The sequence below is a fragment of the Polistes fuscatus genome, unplaced genomic scaffold, assembly GCF_010416935.1.
Source record: "Polistes fuscatus isolate 324 unplaced genomic scaffold, CU_Pfus_HIC Scaffold9, whole genome shotgun sequence".
Classification (NCBI taxonomy): domain Eukaryota; kingdom Metazoa; phylum Arthropoda; class Insecta; order Hymenoptera; family Vespidae; genus Polistes; species Polistes fuscatus.
The window spans coordinates 7,449,393-7,473,169 of NW_025113173.1; the positions used below are offsets into that span (position 1 = coordinate 7,449,393).

A 23,777-nucleotide genomic window follows, 5' to 3' on the forward strand; every position below is an offset into this window, starting at 1 on the left:
TCGTCCACTGGTGTTCCCAATAGTAACTAAAATGAAACTGGGTAGATAAAATAGGGAACTTGTGAGTTTCTATGTACTTCTGTATTTTTTTGCAGAACAACAGGGTCAACACGACCAAGTACTGTTATAAACTGGCTGTTTTCCTATCAAGAAGAGGTAAGTCAACGATGAGCAACGTTTGTATTGTCTACATTTACTCTCAATAACGAATTCCCACTTTACGAACAATACAATCTGCAGTATGAATTATATAGAACATTTTTTGAGGTATTATTGAACAATATTATTTTTTTAATTACTCTTATTATTGATTCTTTATTTATCATTTTTTTTTCGCGCGTGTTCGATATTTTTCTCACGGAGCGCGCTGCATGCAACATCGATACAAGTTATTTCAAAAATCATATTTAATGTTTCTCTTTTATATCGAATTGTTTTATTTGTTTTTATTATTTTAATTTTTAATTGTCTTATTTGCTTTTAAATTATAATTAAAATACATCTTTCGATTTCGCGCGTTTTCGATATTTGTTTCCCAGAGTGCGCTGTAGTATCAATACGAATTTTTTCATTGGTAATAATTTGTTTCTTTTCTATATATTACTATATTTTTTTATTACATAGGATATAATTTACGATCTACACTTTATATAATTTATAAACAATGGAATATGTTGTGATCGATTCGATAATTTTTCTTACGACAAAATGGCTCCCGTATCGTTAAAAGGCACAAGAAAGACCTATAGTTTCGAGGAACGAAAAATTTTAATAAGTTTGATTAACAAATACGAAGATATCGAGGATAGAAAATCGGATCCGATATCGATGAGTAAAAGAAAATCGGCTTGGTCGTTATTAGTCGAGGAATATAATTCGATAGTTGGTCCACAAAGTGCGCGTTCGGCTGTACAATTAAGACGTTGTTGGGAAAATATGAAAGCTTGTAAAAGAAATCGCGAGGAGAAAAAAACGCGGTAATTAAAATATATTCTACATGCTTATAAAATGTATTAATTATAAAAGAAACAAAGAAACTAAATAGAGATAAATTTTGTTCTCCGAATAATCTCCATCTAACCTAAAATTAAATTTTTTAATTAAAACATCCGTAGAAACAATTCGAAAAGTTTTTGCCAATTATCAAAGGATTATACCCAATCGTCGATTTCTTCTTGGGAAAACGGAAGTATCTACGAAAAACATAAACCAGAATTAACAGCGACAAACGGAAATGGTTGCTTACCACCTAACGTAGTCTTTGAACCAAAAGATTCGGAACCTTTTACTTTGCAGAGTGTAAATGCGACGAAACCTATGAATATGTGCTTGAAAAAAGAACCTGACAATAGTGGCAACGAGTCTAACGGTATAAATCAAATATTTATTTTTATTCATATATATATATTCTCGTTATTTTCATTTGAAATTGCCAATTATCATATATTCGTAGCAGATAATACATTGAAACATATTTCTGATATTCAAGATACAATTGTTAATAAACAAACGGTTAGCATGATTCAATCGCAAGAAATAATCTCGAATGACAATCGTCAGGAATTAAATGATCTACCGATCATGGATCATAGATCAACGGACGAAGAAGAATCGATTGAACCTAATCAGTTAGCTTATAAATCTGATAGAACTCAAAAGTTTGTTTTATCTTCTCCTTTACGAGTAAATGATTCGCATGTTAGTCGTAAAACGAAAATATCGTTGCAAAAAGAAGACGAATTGCAACTTCTTGCATTATCAGAAGCTCAGATTAAGGTCGACGTAGCAGCAATGTTAAAAGAGGAAGCTAGAATCAAACTGGAGGAGGCTCATTATCGAAAAGAAGAGGCTAGACTCAGAGTGCTTTTCTATACTTACAAGCTTGAGAGGATAAAGGAGGATTGAGAATATATTAGAAACGTCTTTTCGAAATTTTTCTTATTTCTACATTTCGTTCTTTCGTTCGTTATTTTTCCTTTTTTTTTTTAATAAATAATATAGTTGTTTGTTGATTATATTGTATATGTAATATTTATCTATTTAATAGTCATAAATGCGATTGCATTAATAATTATTAATATATGTATTTATAGCAAGTATCACATTGCATTACAATTGCATGCATATTACAACACATTGCATGTGTTCATGTTTGTTTAATGAAAAAGTTAGGATTTCTGATTTTGTATAATCTCGTAAAAGTATTCATAGGTTTTAGGTTTAATTTTTTTTTTTTTAAATAATATTATAATGTAATATTATTATTATGGTAGAAATTAAAAAACAAAAAAGAGAAAAGGATTTAGGTTAAAAATTATTTAGAGCTCACTTCAACGTTGTTTTATAGACTATATTAATTGATTGATAAAATCGTATATAATATTAATTTATTGTAATAATTATCAATGCGATTATGGTATAAACTTAATAAATATACGTTTATGTTTTTTTAATAAACAAATCATTCTTTTTTTTTTATATTGTAGAATTTAGCGAACAATCGTAAGAGTATTCATAGGTTTTGGAATCGAAGTATAATGTAATATTATTATTATTGTAGAAATAAAAAAAAAGTATTTTCAAATTGGGAAGAGGGTCGAGAACAATACATTACATACTTAAAAATAAATATACAATTTATCGATTTCTATAAATTGAATTAGTAAAAAATGTCTAGGCGTGTATGTAAAAATATTTCTTAATAATTATCGAGAAAAATTAATGAAATATTAAGTACATAAAATAAATTTGTTTTATAGTGATTCTGTTTAATGAATATTTGGCAGTGATTAATCGGTATTAACAGTTTTGATCTTGACTAGCAGAGTAAATTTTTAGTAAGCAGTTCACAAAAAATATTTAAAGTTTACATTTTGTTACGTATCATCTATTCGTACGTAAATTGAGTTTGATCATCGTTTAAATACATTTTGTTTGTTAACGTTTTCAAAAAATTATTATCAAATTCTTCAAAACGTGTAAATGACGCGAATGTTTTTTTCTCTTGAGAATTGATAAAATCTTTTTTTCTTCTTTTTACATAAGATGAAAATTATCATTTAAAGCTTGTTTTGACATAGTCTGTGAGCAACGATTCACTTCGAATAGGGAAGGATCGGTATAAATTGGCTCGCTGGGATCAAATCCTGATCTTCTAGGTGTTGACAAACCAACGGCACCTTCGAGAGCCGTCGAAGATGAACTCATACGTTGTCCAATGATATTGCTCATCGATCTTGATATAGATCTATAAATTACGACGATCGAAACAAACGAAATTAATTTTTTTTTTAAATTTAACGTAATTTAACAAGAAATTTATTTAAATGTATCCTACGTGGATTGAAATGGTTTTTGTAATCCACTTCTCATAAACGAAAAGTTGTTAACTCGACTACTGTAAGTTGCATCATCAGAATGGTTGCTACGACTGCCGGCTTTGTCAACTTTTCGATTTTTCATGATCACAGAATATGCATGTTTCCTATCATAATTATTGTTATAATATAATAATAATAATAATATTAGATAATTAAATAATTTAGTAAAAATTACTGTGATTGGTTGACTTACCTGTAAACCAACATTGAAAGTAGCACTACAGAAGCCAATAATACTACCAGAACACCAACTGCAGTAACTAGACCATAATATTCATTTGGGGCTATACAAACTGTCTCAAGAACTGCACTCTGTTTTTCAACCATAGTTTCTTCTTCTTCTATATCCATTCTTGAATCTAATACCTAGACAAAAATATTAAACAAAGTGGTTCAATAATTATACAATGTGTTAATCCAAATTTTATTATCACAATTATTGGATCCCTTACCCAGTGTATTAATATTTGCTTACCTCGATCATTTCTCTGACATGTTCTTCCTCAGATTCCTCATTTTCTTCTTCTTCTTCTTCATTACCATCATTTAATCGAGTACCCATAACATAGGTCGAATTTGACGTAACAGTAACGTTATTATCATTCTCAATAATTGCAGCTTCAGCTAAATTATCTTCCACTAGGGCTGTATCATTGCTTAAATCTCTTCGTTTTCTTCCAAAAGATGGTTCGCTTCTTCCACTACCACCTGAACAATATGCAGGTTGACATCCATCCCTACAGGTTCTAACTGTTGCCTCGAATACCAAGAAATTCGATTCTGGTATTTTAAATGCATTGAAACGAGCTTCTAAACTGTCACCATCTCGGAGACGATCCAATCCAGGAAAAACGTAATTATCCACTGGACAACTATTTTTTTTAGAGTGGAGGGGGATAATTATTAGTGAGGTCATTCAAAAAAATAATATTATCTTTTTCTTTTTTCATCATTTATTTTTGAAGACTCACCCGTATCTGTCGATAAGTTGAACACTTCTTCCCGAGTATGGATCCCTAGCTATGACGTTGGTAGCGAATATGTCAGTTACGTAATTGTATCTACAATTATAAAATTGATCAAAATGAATAGATGAACTAGCACAACGATAGTATGGAGAATCGATTATAAATGAAAATGTTTTCATTAAACTTACCCTTCTTGTGCTTCCAATCTAAAAGTAAGAGGATCACCAACTGCTATAGTAGTCGTTGGTCTACCTTGATATAGAATCAACAGACGCACGCGAGAACTCAAAGTATTTTCTGCTGGGAGATATTCAATTGGGATAGGAGAACCTGATCTGTTGAAACGTATAAAAGCTTTCCATTAGCTAAATTAAACTTCCTATTCAAATATATGAAAAGATTATTGCCGTCCCAATGATTTAATAATATCAAGCCCACTCATTTACCAAATCGATTAATTCCGCAAATAAAAAAAGAATTCGGATAAATTCGTGCTTGCGTACGTTATCACATTTATTATTCCGATGACCTTTCAAATGAATATCATTTAATAATATTAATGTCGAATTTTATATATTCGAGAGATTTATTTGAAACTTAAAATTTTGAATTATGAATTATTCGTCGATTATTTCACGAAAAAAAAAAAATATAATTTCAAACGCGTCAGAGTTAATCGTTTTGGTTTGTAAACTATTCATATTAACGATGACTACTTAATTGTAATATATCAAGGTCCAATTAAATTGCCTTTTAAAAATTATTAGATCATAATTAAGATCTGTTCTCTTTTTTTCTTTTTTTTTATTACTCATTCTTAAGGAAAACTATTATATATATATGAAATGTATTTAACTGAGATAATGATCTGTGAGATTCCAGGAACGTGTGTTGTACCGTGCTAACTTTCTTATGTAATATTCTATTAAAGACAATGTGCTTTGCATTAATCGCTCGCATGAATTAGATAATGCATTAGCTTTTTCCGGTGCAATACACGATCTTTCGATCGATATGACCTGGCATACCCGGCACCGATGTAGCCGGACGTGACGACAGCTTCACCAGGGCCTCGAAACAGACATGTAAGATTGAAACGTTTATCTCTTCCTGTTTGAACATAATCCGAGAACTGGACCACTACGATATTCGTCATCGTGTCGCCGTACTAAAAACAACAATTCGTTTAATATTATTTTCTTATTCATTTTCATATATCTGTGCGATGTGAAAACATTTTAAATTAAGTTTAAGATCAAAATAATGTGCATGATTGTGTTCTTACACGTTGGGTACCGCATTCAGGATAACCTTGGGGTCCACTGATTCGAAGTACATTCACTGTTCCACCGTTTCCACGGAAAAAACATCGATCGTAGTAACCATACGTGTAAATCCTACCGATGAATCCTTCCGGTGTTCTTAAAGTAAATTCCATTCCGTCTTCGCTACAAACTTGACTCACTGAAAAAATTAATTAATTGTGTAACGTCGTCTTCTTCTAACAATAATAAAATTGATATATCGACACACATATATGTACGAATTGGTTGATAAGTAGAAAAAATACTTTATTATCAGATAGAATTTAAACATATTATACAATAAATGAATTATATCAATTAGATTGCAAGATTCCTCATCATTGAAAGTGTTTAGTTGTTTGTGATAATGTGAAATATCGAAATATCAAACGGTGATCCATTGTTCTGTATTTCTTCGTGTTGGTAATTATTCTAATTAATTGGATGATTATTATTAGAATTATTTATTAATAAATTTTACCATCGAGACATTCCCCATCGGCACCTTGTCTTCCATTATTTCTTTCATAAAAATCATAATCAGATCCGGTATCATAATAAATTGGATTTCCCATATCCATGTCTCTGGAGTCACGATCGCTTAGTTCACAGTTATCTCTTTCGGCTCCGTAAGGTGCAGCGTAAGGACGATAATTGAAAGATCTGCATACGAAATCTCTAGCATCCGCACATTCCCTCTCGCACTGTGCTAAGGATGAAGCTGTCGTGTATCTTCTAACGAACGGTTTTCGTACTCTTGTATGCGGTCCAACTTGTCGAAAATTATCCTGTTCGTCGCATCTTGAGATTAAGGGTGGTCGTCCTATTATTGGTCCTCCACTTGTACCAAATGGTCTAGTATTGTAAACACCACCTTCTCCTATGTAACCACCACCGATTATACCACCAGAATCGCTACCATATCCATTGTATCCACCTGGTCGTGTTGGTCCGTAATGTGGACGCTCGGCTGGATGACTTTGGGGACCTCGTACGTCATCGATGAACCCATGCGCATAAACACCATGTCCGTTTCCTGGATATCTACTTAAATATAATTTATCAAGAAAATAAGATAATAATATATGTGTGTATGAGTATATGTATATATGTATATTTAACCAAATTTTTATTTTATAATAATATAAATAATTTTTGTATTTTTGTGTTTAATAATTAATATTTATTTGTATATGTTTATTTATATATTTTTATTTATTAATATAATTAATATATATGTATATACATAGTGCATATTAAAATATCTTATGATTTATCAACTGACCTACTAGGATAATCCTTATCAGGATATCTATCACCTACAGGATATCTGTCTCCAGTAGGTCTAGACACACTAGAAGGATATCTATCCAACGGATCTTCGGGAACGGGATAACGATCTATTGCAGTTGGATAACGTTCCCCATCCGTTGGATAACGTCCTGGAGCGACTGGATATCTGCCAGTTGGCGCAGTAGGATATCTTCCTCCACCAATTGGATATCTTTCTGGAATAACTGGTTCTGGAACAGGATATCTGTCGCTTCCTATAGGTCGACGATCTCCTCCTCTAATTGGATACCGATCTGGGTATCTATCGTTAATGGGATAACGATCACTGATTGGATACCGATCACTTATTGGGTAACGATCGTTTATAGGATATCGATCACTAGTAGGATAACGATCTCCTGTTGGATAACGATCGTTAATAGGATACCGGTCACTCGTAGGATAACGATCTCCCATTGGATAGCGATCATTTATTGGAAAACGATCAGCCGATCCTGGATATTGGTCATTTATTCCTGGTGTACCTATCGGGTATTTTGTATCTGGGTATCTTTCGGTTTGGGTTGGAAAACGATCCGGAAAACGATCTGGAAAACGATCTGGGTAACGATCAGGATATCGGTCGGGAAAACGATCAGGATATCGGTCGGGAAAACGGTCAGGATATCGGTCCGGATAACGATCAGGATAATTATCTGGATAACGATCTGGGTAACGATCTGGATGACGATCTGGAAAACGATCGGGATAACGATCTGGTTTTGCAGTACCTGCATAACCTTTGTCGTAATCGTCCGGATATCCTGTGAATAAAAATTGACTGTTAATATCGCGCGTCGAACAAAAGAAATATTCATTATTTTATTTGAAAGAAAATGATTCTAGGAATAATTCTGACCTGGTCTACCCAATGAAGGTCGACCAAAATTTGTATCTTGTCCTAAAGGATCTGGCCTGTATCCAGGATTATCACGATCTCCATCCAAGTATTGATCTGTTCAAATATAACCGGAAAAAAAAGAATATATATATATGTATAAGAATTTATTTTCATAGATTAGATGATCGATCAATCTAACGAATGATCAAACTTACGCATAAGATTCTCGTAATAATCATAATCGGCATCGTAAATGATTCTATGTCCATCGCGTTGATTGAATCTACTCAATCTACAAGTATGATAATGTTCGGAGTATACGGCACTTCTACATTGAAAACTTGTTTGTCTTAGACATTCATCGAGACATTCGCTTAGACTACGGCCAGTTATTTCCGAATGAAATTCACCGCTTAAACGGGAATTTCTATAACGTTGGAATGCTGTGTCTGGTCTTCTTCCATCAGAGAAAAGGTGTGACGTTGAACTGCTATCCGGATATTCGGAGCCACGTGCTATGGACGGATCTACGTTTCAGTAGAGTAGGCATTGGTATGATAAGTGATAAGAATCTCTTATGATACTTTCATCCAATGAAATCTGAGCCCTTATTACTTTCTTACTTCATATATATATTAAATTATATATTATATATTATAATATAATATATAATTCATTTATTAACGTATTATATTTTGAATGAAAATATGAATAAATCCAAGAAAAATCTTAAATACTTACGATTGTCTAAGCAAACCAAGTCATAAAAATGATGACTTGGACTACTACTTATTCCAATGTCATCTTTTTGTGAAACAGAATCTTCCTCGGAGATAACACATTGACGTGTTTGTTCGTCAAATTCGACGCTACGGCAAAAATATTTTTCAGCTCGAAGACAAAGTGCCTGACACTCGTCGAGAGTGAGATTCGTATAAATGTCTACTTCAAAGGGACCTCGAAGTCGTTTGTTCTCTTCTTTTACGAACACTGCTAAACCGTCGCAACGACGTTCGGCTAAAATTAATTAAAAGGGAAAAACAAAGAAAGAAAATTAGAAACAATTGTCTTTTAAATCATTTTTATTATTTTTCTTTTTGTTTGTTTAAATATTCGTACCGTTCAGACAAGTGTTCTCCAAGTAATCGGAATTAGGATCGTCTTCTAACAATTCGGGATGAGTCCTTCTAGTGAAACGACTCAACGAACAACTTCTTAACGCGGTATCGTATGTCGCTGATCGACACACGAAACTGAACTCGTTCAAACATCTGACGAGATAAATATTAATTAAAAAAAAAAAGAAAGAAAAATTAAACGTTCAAAATAAGAAATAAAAATGATTATTAACGATACCTATCTTCGCATTCAGTTCTATTAGCAGCACTAACTTCCTTTAAATCGGTCAAAGGAAGTTTCAGTTTTTTTCTTGGATGTCTTTCGAAAACGTACCGACGATTCGGACATTCTCTTTCTATTCTGTTTGCTAAATTTTAAACGAGCTTTTTATTATTTATTTAATAACTTTAATTAAAACAGGAAAAGAGAAAGAAAGAGAAATAGAAATAGGAACGAAATGATATTTTTATGTAAATATGTACTTACATGTTAGGCAAACTTCCGTAAAATGAACACTGTTTGGAACCAACATGAGATTTCCAATGCCTTCAGGCTGTGCTTGCTCTCTTGTCAGGTAACAGGTACTCTCTTCATACTCAGCAGCTCCACTGAAGGAGGCTATTCTGCTACCAGGTTGAAAGTCGAAGCTAGTACACGCTCTTACCAAGTTATTGGTAGCTGTTCTATCTCGCAAGCAGAGCTCTTGACATTTTTCTAACACTCTGAAGGGTGGTGCTGAGTCCCTGACCTGTTGAAAATAGAAACGAGTTGATAAATACATAACGCATTTATACATACTAGTATTTACTGAGTTTCATGAAAAGTTCCCGGACGAGATTCATATATAACTATTTTTAATATTCAAATATATTTCATTTGTTTCTCAAATCGGGACGAACTTTTGTCGTGCAATCCAACAACTATTATTAATGAAATAATCGTACCACGTCATCGTCGAATCCCTGAAGTTGTTGATCGGGCAATCTTTCGTAAACAACTCTGCCGACGCCTCCGTTGCACGTAGTTTGTGCTGAAAAATAATTTGGATGAGTCAGTAATGATTAATTATCATTCTCACTTCTTTGTTATCTTTCTTTTTGTTCTTGCAAAAATAAAGAAAAACTAAAAAAGAAAAAAGAAAATAACAAAAAAGCAGAATTTATTCAGGTTATATTTCCTCCCAAGTAAATTGTAGATCACAAATGTGAATTCCGATTTTATCTTTGACCATATTTTCGAGCCATAAGTGGTACGGACGGTAGCACAATGGACGAAACAATTTCGCAAGCATACGTGACATCATTTGATCCATATCCACGAGCTGTGCGTCCTGCCGTCGGATTCGGAACGTTCGCTATTCGTTCACGCATACACATAACTATGCAATCGAATCGCCAATTCCAAATTCAAAAAGAAATACCGACGTTATATTCGACGACGCGTGTTATATCCGAGAATTCATATGGGGATTCTTTGGTTATTCGTTTTTTCTCTCATCGTAAATTCTCCCCGAGAGAGAGAGAGAGATTCTATCTTTTTTTTTTCTTATTGATCTAAAAATATGTGTCCTTTGTATTTGCGAAACTCACCGTTTATTACATTCGATATAATCCATGGGATGATTAAGATGATTCTTAACACGTTGCTCATAATCATCTTGAATTGTTTTTTCTTTTTTTATTAGCGAATAAATTTGAATATCAAGTTGTCATTCCATCAGCGAATAAGTTCTAGAAAAAATACGTAAAAATAATGATATTATTTGAAAGGAACATTTCATTTTTATTTAGTTGAAACGAATATTCGTCCTGTTTTCCTCCACCTTGAACAATTCAACAAAATTCTTTTCAAAATATAGAAATTATCTTAAAACATTATTTTGTTTGTATTTTTTCGAATGAAGAAAACGTTAGGAGAATATTTCATTATCTAATATATATATATTTATATATATATATTTAAATAATTTCAAAGTTTACAAGTAAATTTGTTTTTGTGACATTAGTAAAGAAAATCAAGGAAGATAATGGGCAGCTAATAATGTAATGTAATGGCTGAAAGTTGGAAGCACGCTTCGATGCCTTTACGGGCGTATTCTGGTCCCTTTTTAAATCAGTATTGCGTAGGAATATGTGTACCATGTATCGATACACACTAGGAAAAGTATATAATCCAATAGGAGAGATGTACGAGTGTCTATGAAATGTTCAGGGTGAGTGCTTTTTAGGAATTTTTATAAAATACTCTTACGTTAGGATGTTTTTGTATGAAATTTTCCGAGTACCGAAACGATTGATACTCCTCTGATACAGTTTATTTTAAGGTATTTTATACTTTTGTTGAAAATAAAATTGTTTAGGTAAAATAGTTATTGATTTACGGTAGAGTTTATCTCAATAAATTCGATATTACTATTTAGTAATTAGAAACATAATGGAAGTTATACTTTGAAATATAAGTAATGTGTATTAGTAAATTGAGAAAAGATAATTATATCATGCTACGTGAGAATATCCCATCCATCCATCCACCAATTTAATCCACCAACGACGGAGGCGTTGGATGATGACGGTGCTCGTTAACAACGTTATGGTTTATCGCCTTTGTGATCACATAGGTGTCCCACGTAAAAGTACGAGACTACTTCTCTCTCTCTCTCTCTCTCTCTTTTTCATTTTAAAGAATTAAATTAAAATAAACCTTTGCATTGAATATATTCATTGTTATTATTTAACGTAGGCATGAAAAGAAGAGTTGTTACGGTAACTACGAATATTTTTTGAAAAAAGAAATAAAAATAAAAGTAAGTTGCACGTTTCGTTTGCGCGTAAATTTTCAATGGCAGCAATTGCATGAATTTTCATTTCTTTTGAATGGAGGACTTTTTGAAAGAGTCAAAATCGGGTATAAAAGCTTCGAGTGCGTGAACATACTTCTGTACCACATGGTTACGATATATATATATATAATACATTTGAAAAAAGAAAGAAAATCTCGAGCGAAAAAAAAGAACGCAAGTGAGATTGCAATTTTTGCGAGAGCTTTTGTTGTTGAAGTGGTACAACGAAGCTTACCTCGTAAAAGGAGTTCTATTGTTACAGTGCTTTGAACTCTATCATACTACGTGAGTAGTATTGTTACGCGTATACCCGTGTCGAATCAGAAACGAATTCGATTATTATTATTATTGTGTTGGTGTGTATATATCTGTCGCTGATGTTAATGGGATATTCGCATGCAACGATGAATTATAATGGTTCGTCCTGCGATATTAATTCGCATATGGAATTAATTTCATTATCATTACGTAAGTGAAGCACTAAAATGTTTAAAAAGATCAATTGATATTTCGATATTTGAAAATATTCAAAGTAAGCTTTCGTAAATCTTGACTTTGAAAGAAGTCTCTAATTAAAAGACTAGGGTAGATATATGAAGTATATAAAAAATGAAAAGTAGAAGAGTAAATAAATTTTTGAAAAAAAAGTTAACACAATAATTCCTCTTACCTTTCCAACTAATCTCTACGAAGTAATGTTATTTCTTTTATAAAAGAAAATTAATAAAAAACGGAGTGCCTTTGGAGCCACTCCAAATACCGAGGGATGTTCTCGTCGTTGTTGCTTTCGAACGTATGCGTGGAAGGTGTGAAAACGAAATGATAGGTCTGCTCTTTAACGTCCAACTCGACTAGCACCTGTAATCAAACTGACGGTCAAAAACAGTGCGAACGGTGGAAATAATGGAAGTACGGTAGGAGGGAATGGGGGGAGAGGAAATACACATCGTCCCGATGAATGGTCACGGAGACGAACCGTAGGGGGCAGAGCAATGATGTCGAGAGACACCGCAGAAAAGTAACGAACGAACGAACGAACGAATCAACGAACGAATCAACGAACTAACAGGTATGGTTATTCTCGAGATAGATAACGTTTGAAAACAGGCGCGGTGTGGGGCCCCCCACGTCCGAGTTCTGGCCTTGTGCTCAACGGAAGTATCTCCATTGTGTCCGGTTTCCGTGGGGCCATCCGGGAAAATATACTGACTCTTGTAAAGGACATGACGTACTACTACAGTATGCTGTGTCCTGTTCTCGATGATGCCGATGAACGCTGACTCGACTCTCTATGACTCGTTAGGCGGAATCATGGATTAGAGATTTTCAGCCGAGGTCAACCTACCTCGACGATCGAGGACCACCGCCACCACCACCACCACCACCACCACCATTACCTCCTCCTCTACCATCCTGGTCTACCATCATCATCTACGTGTTGCTTCGCTCCATCGCTTTCAACCCCTTTGATCTTTTCGGAATTGTCAGGAGAATGGGGTCTGCGCTTGTGGTCTTCGGGCAATTATGTTGCGGCTAGAACGTTTGATCTATGATATTTTGTATAATTGATTAACATCTCTATTCTAATTGTTCGCGTTTCTCTCTCTCTCTCTCTCTTTTTCATCAATTAATTATTATTCGCACGAGGGAAATCATTTGTAATGCTGAATTTATTATTCCACGACGTAGACCTTTACATTCTGTTCGACGATTTACATTTATTTCAATGTTAATCTATTCTATTTTGTCAATTTGACTTTGAATTCTGGTTTTGTCGAAGTATTATATTATTTCTTGTTATATATAGCTGGCTCGAAAGAACTTATGGAACAACCTAATATATTTATGTATTATAATGAGATTTTTCTACCATGACAAATGAGAATCGAATTTTTCCTTATTTATTTTAGATTATACGATTTTTTTCTATCTACGTTTAGTTATGTTATTTTAAAGTATTTCAAGAATATTGGAAGCTACGGAAATTATGGATTATTCAGGTTTCTGCCAGAGCTCGGTTCGGACAATCGTATTGATTTCGACAAAAGCAGAATACGTTCTATTTCGTTGATTTATAGTTATATTCGTATTCATTTTTTTTTACTTTTAAGTAATATATTTTCAAAATCATTTGATTACAATTGATAACATTAACTCGAACATTTCGAAGAACATTCTTTAAAAGAATCTGCTCGATTTCGAAGAAATATTTCCATATATCTCGGATTTACATATGTATATTAAATGGACATTTGAATTCTTTACAAAAGAAAAATAGAAAAATAAACGGAAAAAAGTTAAAAAATAAGAAATGGTCGATTTGTTACGAGGCTTCTGCGCATTTGATATGCGCGCGCATTTCGTTTATATGCAGCCATCTTGAAGGAATATTAGTTGGGTGTTAGTAAGACGGTATTGAAAGGTGTATCCCGATAATAATTGAACAACAAAAAGAAAATAAAGTAAGTTGTCATTATATATTTTATTAATCGATAATGCATAATTAATAGTAAATATCGTTGAGTAGCTTCCCTTTTCCTCACACAAAACTTATGTGGCACAGAATGTCGTCTCGTTCCTGATACTCGTCCAAGCACCGTTTTTCATTATTTTTCTAAAGTAGACAAGGAAAATAGTGAAGGTATTATTCATTTATTATTATCCAATTAGATTTGATTCATTATTTTCTTATTACGAATCTTATTTCATCTGAATGATTATATAAGCAATTGAATTTGCGCGCCATTAGCGCATGTGCACTATCCCCACTCCATGATACGAGTTGTTAAGCGTTGAACGTCGAGACGCCTTGGATCCTGTCAGCTGATATGCATCAAGATGCAATTACAGTTTCGTAGTGAGCTTTGACGTTATATTTTGTTTGTGTAATATATATATATATATTATCATCACTCGAAAAATCTTATTGTTTATTCTGTATGTTTCTTTTATTGTCGGTGTATACTGTGTAGTAAAGTGTTTTTTTAATAAAGTTATTAGGTAAGAGATACTTATCGATTTTATGTAAATAGTTTTACATTAGTTTCGCATAAACGGTTATCGATTTGCCATTCAACTAGTTTAGTCCTTACTTTTATGGGTGTCAGCATGAGATTATACGTTATCGTGATTAAATTCATTTCATTAAAATAATTATGTTGTCAATGTATTCGAGTTGTGTAATCGTGTCTTTTAGTTTGTTTCGTTATTTTGAGGTTAAGAATGTAGAGTATTCTTAGGAATGTTATTCTTTTTCCTCATTCGTTTATTTTTTAATGACAGTTTTTTGTATCATATTTTTATAGAGTTGGATCAATAAGGATTTTGTACAAGCTTGAACAGTTTATAAAACAAGAGAGCTAAGATGTCGTTAAGCGCAGGTAAGAATTGTATTTTTATATTCTATATTTTAATTAAACCCTTTTGGAATGAATGCATTATCGTATTACCTACAATGTACACAACCATATTCATAATTTTAGATATATCCACGGCCCTTCACTTGCTCGAGCATATTCAAGAGCGCGTAGAGGATTGCGATGATCCTAAATTGCGAATGTATACCACCCAAGATCTCCAATCGATGATATCCTTATTGGAGGATCCTGTATTCCGAAGTATAGTTACAATACAAGATTCTTTGCTCGAATTAAATAGTCAGCTAGGAGAACATCCTTCCATTCTTCCTGGAGATTTTGATATTAATATCAGTGGGCATTTAGAACTTTCGGTTCCAAATACTCCTGTGCAACCCTTAGGACCAATTACGTATCAAGATTTATATCCGGATAGTAGTGAATTGGACGATCAAAGAGTCCCTATTGCTCCATTGTTACATAGCAGCAGCGAAGACACCAGCGCACAGGTAGGTTAACACTCACCCCCTTTCAGCTTAATGTACTCGTGCTATTCCTGCATGGCATGTACTTTGTTACAGGTTACAAGTCCTAGTCTGGTTTCAGAAGTTATGGGAATGCCACCTATAACGACCCCAACCTATGCCAAAGAGTTCAAAAAGGTGATAGAGGCTGCGGCGAGAGGACGTCAGATATGCACAGTGCAGGTAAGATATTTAACAAACAAAAAAATATATTTTATTTAAAAATATATATTACATTGAACGCTGATATTATTCATTGTAATAACATTTTGTATTTCTATATTTTCAGTTATACAAACCGGAAGGCACTAGTTTAGGATTCAGCGTGGTTGGTTTACGCAGCAAAGACAAGGGCGAGCTTGGTATATTTTTACAAGAAATTCAACCAAACGGTATTGCAGGGTGGTGAGTGCAAAAGCATTTAATTTTCACTCTCATATTGTAGTTCGTACTTGCAGAACTACCTAATCGTTTACTAACGAATTTGTATTTAATAGTGATTTAGGATAGCACTTTTTTACATTTATGAGCCATTAAGTTTTAACGCGTTTATACACGAACAATGTTGATATCTCTCTCCCTCTCTATTTCTTTCTTTATTTAAATATAAAATTTCTTTCTTAAAAAAGATCATTTAAACGATATCATCTAAATATTTGCGAAAAAAAACTTATCTCAGATTGAAAGTTATGCTCGCAGAGAATGCGTAGAATCATATCATTAATTAGATATTCAAAGAATTTGTTTTTCATTACCATAACTATCAACGCACGACATCTACGAATTTTACCTGCATTCTCTCTTTGTCGATATTTCTTTTTATACACATTTTCTGAATTAAAAGAAATATAAGAATAAAACCGTCTAGGTCCCACCTTGAAATATTCATGGCGGTGGACTGTTAGTCTGAAAAGATTGTTACCGTAGAAAATCACGAATAAATGAGGTGCGTTATTAAATCTTAATGTAACATCGTTGAAAAAAAAAAAGCCAATTCTCAACAGAAGATTCTTTCTCTTTCTCTCTTCCTCTCTTGGAGGGAAAAAATATGAAGAAAAAGAAGAAGAAGAAGAAAAGAAGCCTGGGGGGTATTCCAAAAATACTATGAAACATACCCCGTTTTGCTATAAAGGTCGCATAATCGTTCATCTCTCTCTCTCCCTCTCTTTTCTCTCTCCTCTCTCTTTCTTTCCTCGACTGGTTAGTACACTCCCATTAGAACTCCCACCCTAGTTTAACATGTTACTCGTGCGTCGGATCACGCATGCCCGTTACCCTCGTCCGGAAGCTTCGTCAACGGACTTGGGAAAAAGCAGAGGAGGTAGTAGTGGTGGAGGATGAGGGGTGGAGAGAGAAAGAGAAAGAGGATAGGAATAGGAGGAGAAGAGGAGTTACGAAAAGGTGCCTCCCGTCCTACGATGACTACTACACTATTACTATTACTACTACTACTACTACTATTACTACACTGTGGCGATGAGAATGATGGTGTAGGAAAAGGTGTAGAGGAGGTAGAGGTAGAGGTAGAGATGGAGAAAGAGGAAGAAGAGGTAGTGGAGGAGGAGGAGGAGGAGTTTGCGAGGAGGATCGGTCAGTTTTCCACGGGCCTTCGTGCGACGAAGGTCGCGGCACTCCCTTCTCGTATAGCCTTTGACACGTTTCGTGAATGTCCTGTCGAACCGCGTGAACTTTTATGTCGTTCCCTTTATTTTCTTTTGACACAATTATTTTCAACAAGCAACTAGACTGTGCGTAAAAAATACAAGGAGAAAAAGAATAAGAAAATTCAAATGTTTTCCATAACATTTTCTCTCTCGTACATTGAACTTTTTTTTCTGCCAAATAATATTTTATCATTATCATCATTATCGTCATGTTGTGTTAATCGACAGGTAGTAGCATGTCAACGATCTCGTAGAATAGATCCTTCGTGATCTTTTTCTTTTTTTTTTTTTTCTTTTGAGAACTCTTAATAATTTATCTCGTCGTTACTTAATATAACGAAAGATGATGAATAGAAAGATTATGATGATGATGATGATGACGATGACGATGAATATGATGATGCTCACCCTTCTACCCTTTGGACGAATTAATCGTTCTTCGAGGGTTATGTCTTCGTCATCCTCAAGGACACGATTCTCAATCATCTCGATCGCTTCGATCTTATCCTCGACAGCAAACTATTACTCCTACTACTACTACTGCTATTAGATCATCAACCCTTAAACGTCGTTCATTGGACGAAAAAATCTGTCGGATCATCCCCTAAATGTTGAGTAAGTTATTCTAAGAAACTAATTCCATTAATTATCTATATATCATTTTTAATCGTATTTATCGATACTTCTCAAACATTTCTATCTGTGTTTATGTTCCATTGAAACTAAAGTTATACAAATACATTGCATATAATACTTGTACATAGGTGCATACAATAAATATACAATATATATATACATTAGTTTACTCAAAAAGTTCGCGTCAATTAATATTTGAAATATATTAATAGAAATTTGAATAAAAATCTTGTTCATGCAATCTAACGTATAATTGCTACGCTTTTGTATTATTGTAATAACAATGTATATTAAAAATATTTCATTCTTTTCATGAAACCTAATGCAATAATACATATGTACATATACATATATGATAAATAAAAAATATTTGTACATATGTGTAGACAATATGGATATGTAATATGTATAGATAATATTTGTAGATTATTATGTATACACGATTCTATAGATGTATGAAAGATCTCTCGTATTGGCCAGTCCAATGCTCGCACGAAATTGCTTTTTTATCGACTCGTCGCCGGCCACGTCCGAGGGAAACTTACGACTCGAGTCATGACTCGTATGTGCTAGCAGAAACTGGGTTAGATCGCCGACGGGAGCAAGCGTCATCGATCCTCGTCAGTGCGATTCGAATTTAAACACGTTTAAATTATACCCTGTTATCCCCGTTTCTCCTTCGCACTTAAAAAAAAAAAAACAAATAAAACAGACAAACTGACAAACAAACGTAAAGAAGTAGTAGTAGTAGTAGTAGTAACTAGAGGAAGAAATATTTTTACTTGTTCTTTCATAAAACGTTTGCTTTCTTTCTTTCTTTCTTTCTTTCTTTTTTTTTCTTCTTCTTCTTCTTCTTCCTTTTTATTGTGTATGCACTTCGATCGTTTTTCTTCCTTCACTCTTTTTCTCTATCCAACTGTCTATCTCTTTCCGACGAAGTAAGTTGTTCACGAAACGGCACGTTGTTGAAGCTTATTGGCTCTCTCGGCGAGGAGGGTGTACTTTGCCATCGTTGTCGGATGAAAGGGTTGTAACTATAAAACGTCGCCATCCAGTTCGCGTCGATGAAGTTGCTGGATCGAGCTAACCGATATCGTGAAAGAGCTAGGTCGGATTCCTTTAAAAGCGGGTTAGTGTTTGCGTTTGCTCTCATTGTCATTTCTCTCTTTCTAGCGTGTACATACATATATGTATGCTCTCTCTTCTCTCTCTCACTCTCTCCCCCTCTCTCTGTGTGTTTCATTCTCGTGGTATTTGTTGAAACTCTCTCGAAAGAGCGAATACGAGAATAAGAGTCATCGAAACGATTACGAGCCATTGCTTTATCCTTTTTATTCTTTTCTTCTTTTTTTTTTTTATATTTCTTTTCTTTTCCTTTCCTCGTCTCCCTTTTGGATGATTATTTGTCCCCGCTAAGTTAAATACAAACTTTTCAACACAGGGGGAGATGTCTCTGCTGTGTGTGTTGTTTAATGGGGGGGGATCATCTTGATGAGATAAAACAATGAAAAACAAAAAGAAAACTGGTCAAAAACGATCGATCAATAACTTAGATAATCGTAATAATATACTTTTCCAATTATTTTCTAATTACCGAGGAGAACAGTTGGGGGATAAAGTTCGTTAACTGTTTGGCTTACTACTACCACCCTGTCTCCCCCTCCCCCCCTCCTTCAATGAAAAATGGTTTCTCTTTTTTACGTCCTGACTTGAAACTCGCTCGTTCGTTTTGTTGAATTTAACGACGTTCTGATTTGTCGTTAAAATTTTCCCTCCTCTCCCCCCAACCCCCTTTCTCTCTTTCTTTCTTTCTCTCTCCCCCTCTCTCCCTCTTTTTCTCTTCTCTATGTATATACGTGTGTTTTTCTCTTTCCATTTCTTTCTATTTTTTGCGGAACAACAAAATGTTAGCCAATGAAATGCTTTCTCTTCATCGATACCGACAAATCGTTCTTTCTTTATTTCTTTCTTTCTTTCTTTCTTTCTTTCTTTCTTTCTTTCTTTCTTCTTTTCTTTTTATCGATCTATCGAAGAAAAAGCTTTTAAAAAGGTTTCCTCGATTTTCCTCGCAAATTATTCGCCCGAGCGCGTTGGCCATTTATCAGAGTTAATTCGCTAACAATAGGGGGGAAAACGAGTTTCGATCGAAAAGTTTAAAGGATTCATCCTCTTTCTCTCTCTCTCTCTCTCTCTGTGTATGTGTGTGTGGGTGTATTTTTTTTTCTTCTTTTTCTTTTTTGCAAACACGTCATATTCAATCTTGATTAATATGCAAATTGATCGAATTCATTCTTCCACCCTTTCCCTTTTTTTTATTATTATTTTTTTCTTTTTTCTTCCCCCTCCCCCGCTCCCTCCCTCCCTCCAGAAATTGATCAATAATTGTTCACATTTTTTTCTCTTACTTATTTTTTTTTTCTTTTTTTTTGGGGGTATTTTATATTCACAGAAAACTCGGAAAATTAAATTTATCTATATTTTTCGATATAGTTTTTAAAATTCGTAGGAAAAGAGTGGATTAAAAAGTTTTCTATTTACCCTCGTGTATATGTGTTTCATAATTTAATATATATATATACACACAACTATAAATCATGAACGATTAATTAGTTGCATATAATACATATTGTTAGGTATACACCAGGTGGATCATCCTTAGTTATATACTTCGTTAAAGTTTCGTGCTTCTCGTGGTCTTACATAGTTAATTATATCGTTCTCACCCAACGGCTACGTGTGTCTAGAAATTGATCAACCCTTAAACTCGACTAGCTATGCGAAATTATAGTTTGACTTTCGTTCTAATGCCCCCCCTCCTTCCTCCCCCTTTACTTCTTACCCCTTCTCTTCATTCTCTTCTCCTTTTCCTCTTTCTCTTTATATTCCTGCAACACTCGGTAAATCGATACGACGAAGACAACATTTTCCTTCTTCGGTTAGAAAAATACGAAAAAAAAAATAAAAAAATAAAATAAAAAGTGGCAGAGAGGAAGAAGGAAGTTTCTTCTGTTCTTTTTTTTTTTTTCTTTTTTTCATCCTTTTCTAACCGACAAAAATTCTCGCCAATTTTATCGGTCGGGATTTATTTATCGAGAAAATTGATCGGATCTTTAAACCTCGCCGTGGCGTGTTACTATTCACTGAAATTACATCGTCGCAACTTCTTACAGGACTTATGTATATATATATATATATATATTTGACCGATCGATAATGGTACCTTATTTTCCTTTTTTTCTTTTTTTATTCTTTCTTTTTTTCCTCCCCCTTTTTATTCAAGTTGAACAAAATTTATTAAGGTCCGATAATAATGAAGTAAAAAAAAAAAATAAAAAGAAGGAGGAAGGGGGAGTTGGGTTGGGGGTCATTGTCCTAAACGCCCTCATATTCCTTTTCGCGCGTGATTTTCATTTTCAAGAAGTGCATTTTAGGATAGGCTCGGTTAATTAGACTTGTTCGATATCTCAAGAAGGGTTGAGTCCGATGAGTAAGCTTAAAGTTTCAAGAGAAAAAGAAGAGAGAGAAAGAAAGAGAAAGAAAAAAAGAAAGAGAGAGAGAGAACAAATTATACGTGAAGCTGAATTTTCTCGTATTGGAAAAGCTCCGGGATATCAGCATGTCTGACCCAATAACGGGAATAGTCCAGGGAATGTTACCTCGAGATGCGTGCTGACTATGTTATATAGATCGAAATTATTCGAATATCTATCTATACATTCGAACCTCTTTCTCCAACCCCCACCCCCCTACCCTACCACGATCAAACCAATCATTGTAATTCGCTGATATTATTACTATTATTATTATAATCGTTATCGCGCCTGATCATTTTTATATTTTTTCTTCATTTTTCTATTAACGTATTCTTGTATTCTATAAATCGTATTGGGGATAAAAATTATTTGCCAATTTTTTTATATATTTCGCGTTTGACATCGAACCACTTTATTTTTCATTATTTTTATTTTTATTATTATTATTATTATTATTGTTGTTAATAATATCGTGCGCTATGATGTAATGTTTTAACTTTTATATTAAATCGATGTAATTGGTGGGATTATTCAAATATCGAAATAATTCAAATATCAGGGATAAAAATTATTTGCCGATTTTTTTTATATATTTCGCGTTTGACATCGAACCACTTTATTTTTCATTATTTTTATTTTTATTATTATTATTATTATTATTATTATTATTATTATTATTATTATTATTATTATTATTGTTATTGTTAATAATATCGTGCATTATGATGTAATTTGTAACTTTTATATTAAATCGATGTAATTGGTGGGATTATTCAAATATCGAAATAATTCAAATATGGGGGTAAAAATTATTTGCCGATTTTTTATATAATTCGCGTTTGACATCAAACTACTTTATTTTTCATTATTTTTATTTTTATTATTATTATTATTATTATTATTGTTAATAATATCGTGCATTATGATGTAATTTTGTAACTTTTATATTAAATCGATGTAATTGGTGGGATTATTCAAATATCGAAATAATTCAAATATCGGGGATAAAAATTATTTGCCGATTTTTTTATATATTTCGCGTTTGACATCGAACCACTTTATTTTTCATTATTTTTATTTTTATTGTTATTATTATTATTATTGTTGTTAATAATATCGTGCGCTATGATGTAATTTTTTAACTTTTATATTAAATCGATGTAATTGGTGGGATTATTCAAATATCGAAATAATTCAAATATCGGGGATAAAAATTATTTGCCGATTTTTTATATATTTCGCGTTTGACATCGAACTACTTTATTTTTCATTATTTTTATTTTTATTGTTATTATTATTATTATTATTGTTAATAATATCGTGCGCTATGATGTAATTTTGTAACTTTTATATTAAATCGATGTAATTAGTGGGATTATTCAAATATCGAAATAATTCAAATTTTGGGGATAACAATTATTTGCCGATTTTTTTTTTTATATTTTGCGTTTGACATCGAACTACTTTATTTTTCATTATTTTTATTTTTATTGTTATTATTGTTATTATTATTATTGTTAATAATATCGTGCGCTATGATGTAATTTTGTAACTTTTATATTAAATCGATGTAATTAGTGGGATTATTCAAATATCGAAATAATTCAAATTTTGGGGATAACAATTATTGCCGATTTTTTTTTTTATATTTTGCGTTTGACATCGAACTACTTTATTTTTCATTATTTTTATTTTTATTATTATTATTATTATTATTGTTGTTAATAATATCGTGCGCTATGATGTAATGTTTTAACTTTTATATTAAATCGATGTAATTGGTGGGATTATTCAAATATCGAATTTAATACCGCAATATCATTTTTCGTTATTATAATTATTATCGTCGTATGCAATCATTTTCTTTTCTTTTTTTTAAATATTTTTATTGGATCGGTGCAAAAATAATTGCGGTATTCTCAATATCGAATTTTAATACCACACCCGTCATTCGTCATTATTATTACTATTGTTATTATTATTGTGCGCGCGATATCATTTTTTGCTTATTTGCACGTGGATTTGTTTTTTTTTTTTATGTTAAATTAGTGGATAAATAATTGTGGTCTCGAAATGTCGAATAATTGTTGAAATTACCAGCATTTAGTATTGGAATTATTTGACGAGAATTTAATTCAGCAATGACACTTATATTATTATTGTTAATACATTGTTGACCGAGTGACTATTGTTTAAAAAAAATTCAATGCGTTTCATAATGCATGTAATATTCAAATGAAATTAATAATAATTTTCTTTAATTTTGGGTATAATATCAAAA

The 23,777-nt window shown here is 32.8% G+C and overlaps 3 protein-coding genes across 4 annotated transcripts in view; 2 read left to right on the forward strand and 1 right to left on the reverse strand.

Moving 5' to 3' along the window:
- Nucleotides 1-637: 637 nt before the first annotated feature.
- LOC122525416 (myb/SANT-like DNA-binding domain-containing protein 3) lies at nt 638-1,921 on the forward strand. Of its 2 annotated transcripts, none has more exons than XM_043648203.1 (3): nt 638-977; nt 1,116-1,369; nt 1,457-1,921. In XM_043648203.1, the coding sequence occupies exons 1-3, from the start codon at nt 709-711 to the stop codon at nt 1,903-1,905; spliced, it is 972 nt and encodes a 323-aa protein (XP_043504138.1). In that variant the 5' UTR covers nt 638-708; the 3' UTR covers nt 1,906-1,921. The 2 variants fall into 2 exon arrangements, with proteins under 2 accessions (XP_043504138.1, XP_043504139.1); XM_043648204.1 differs by having other exon boundaries at nt 1,490-1,921.
- A 1,071-nt stretch (nt 1,922-2,992) lies between these two features.
- LOC122525394 lies at nt 2,993-10,606 on the reverse strand. The gene is made up of 19 exons (XM_043648166.1): nt 10,534-10,606; nt 9,889-9,974; nt 9,431-9,692; nt 9,182-9,311; nt 8,945-9,096; nt 8,567-8,842; nt 8,041-8,352; nt 7,844-7,939; nt 7,470-7,748; nt 6,938-7,439; nt 6,134-6,699; nt 5,634-5,812; nt 5,368-5,516; nt 4,537-4,683; nt 4,352-4,441; nt 3,856-4,252; nt 3,574-3,746; nt 3,338-3,484; nt 2,993-3,247 (listed from the first exon to the last, which is right to left on the reverse strand). The coding sequence occupies exons 1-19, from the start codon at nt 10,598-10,600 to the stop codon at nt 3,037-3,039; spliced, it is 4,221 nt and encodes a 1,406-aa protein (XP_043504101.1). The 5' UTR covers nt 10,601-10,606; the 3' UTR covers nt 2,993-3,036.
- A 3,987-nt stretch (nt 10,607-14,593) lies between these two features.
- LOC122525516 overlaps nt 14,594-23,777 on the forward strand; it is a 91,678-nt gene continuing 82,494 nt past the window's right edge. The window contains exons 1-5 of the mRNA XM_043648362.1: nt 14,594-14,783; nt 15,089-15,163; nt 15,266-15,648; nt 15,721-15,846; nt 15,953-16,068. Of these exons, the coding sequence (XP_043504297.1) occupies nt 15,148-15,163; nt 15,266-15,648; nt 15,721-15,846; nt 15,953-16,068 (641 nt within the window). The 5' untranslated portion in view covers nt 14,594-14,783; nt 15,089-15,147. The remainder of the gene's footprint in view (nt 14,784-15,088; nt 15,164-15,265; nt 15,649-15,720; nt 15,847-15,952; nt 16,069-23,777) is intronic.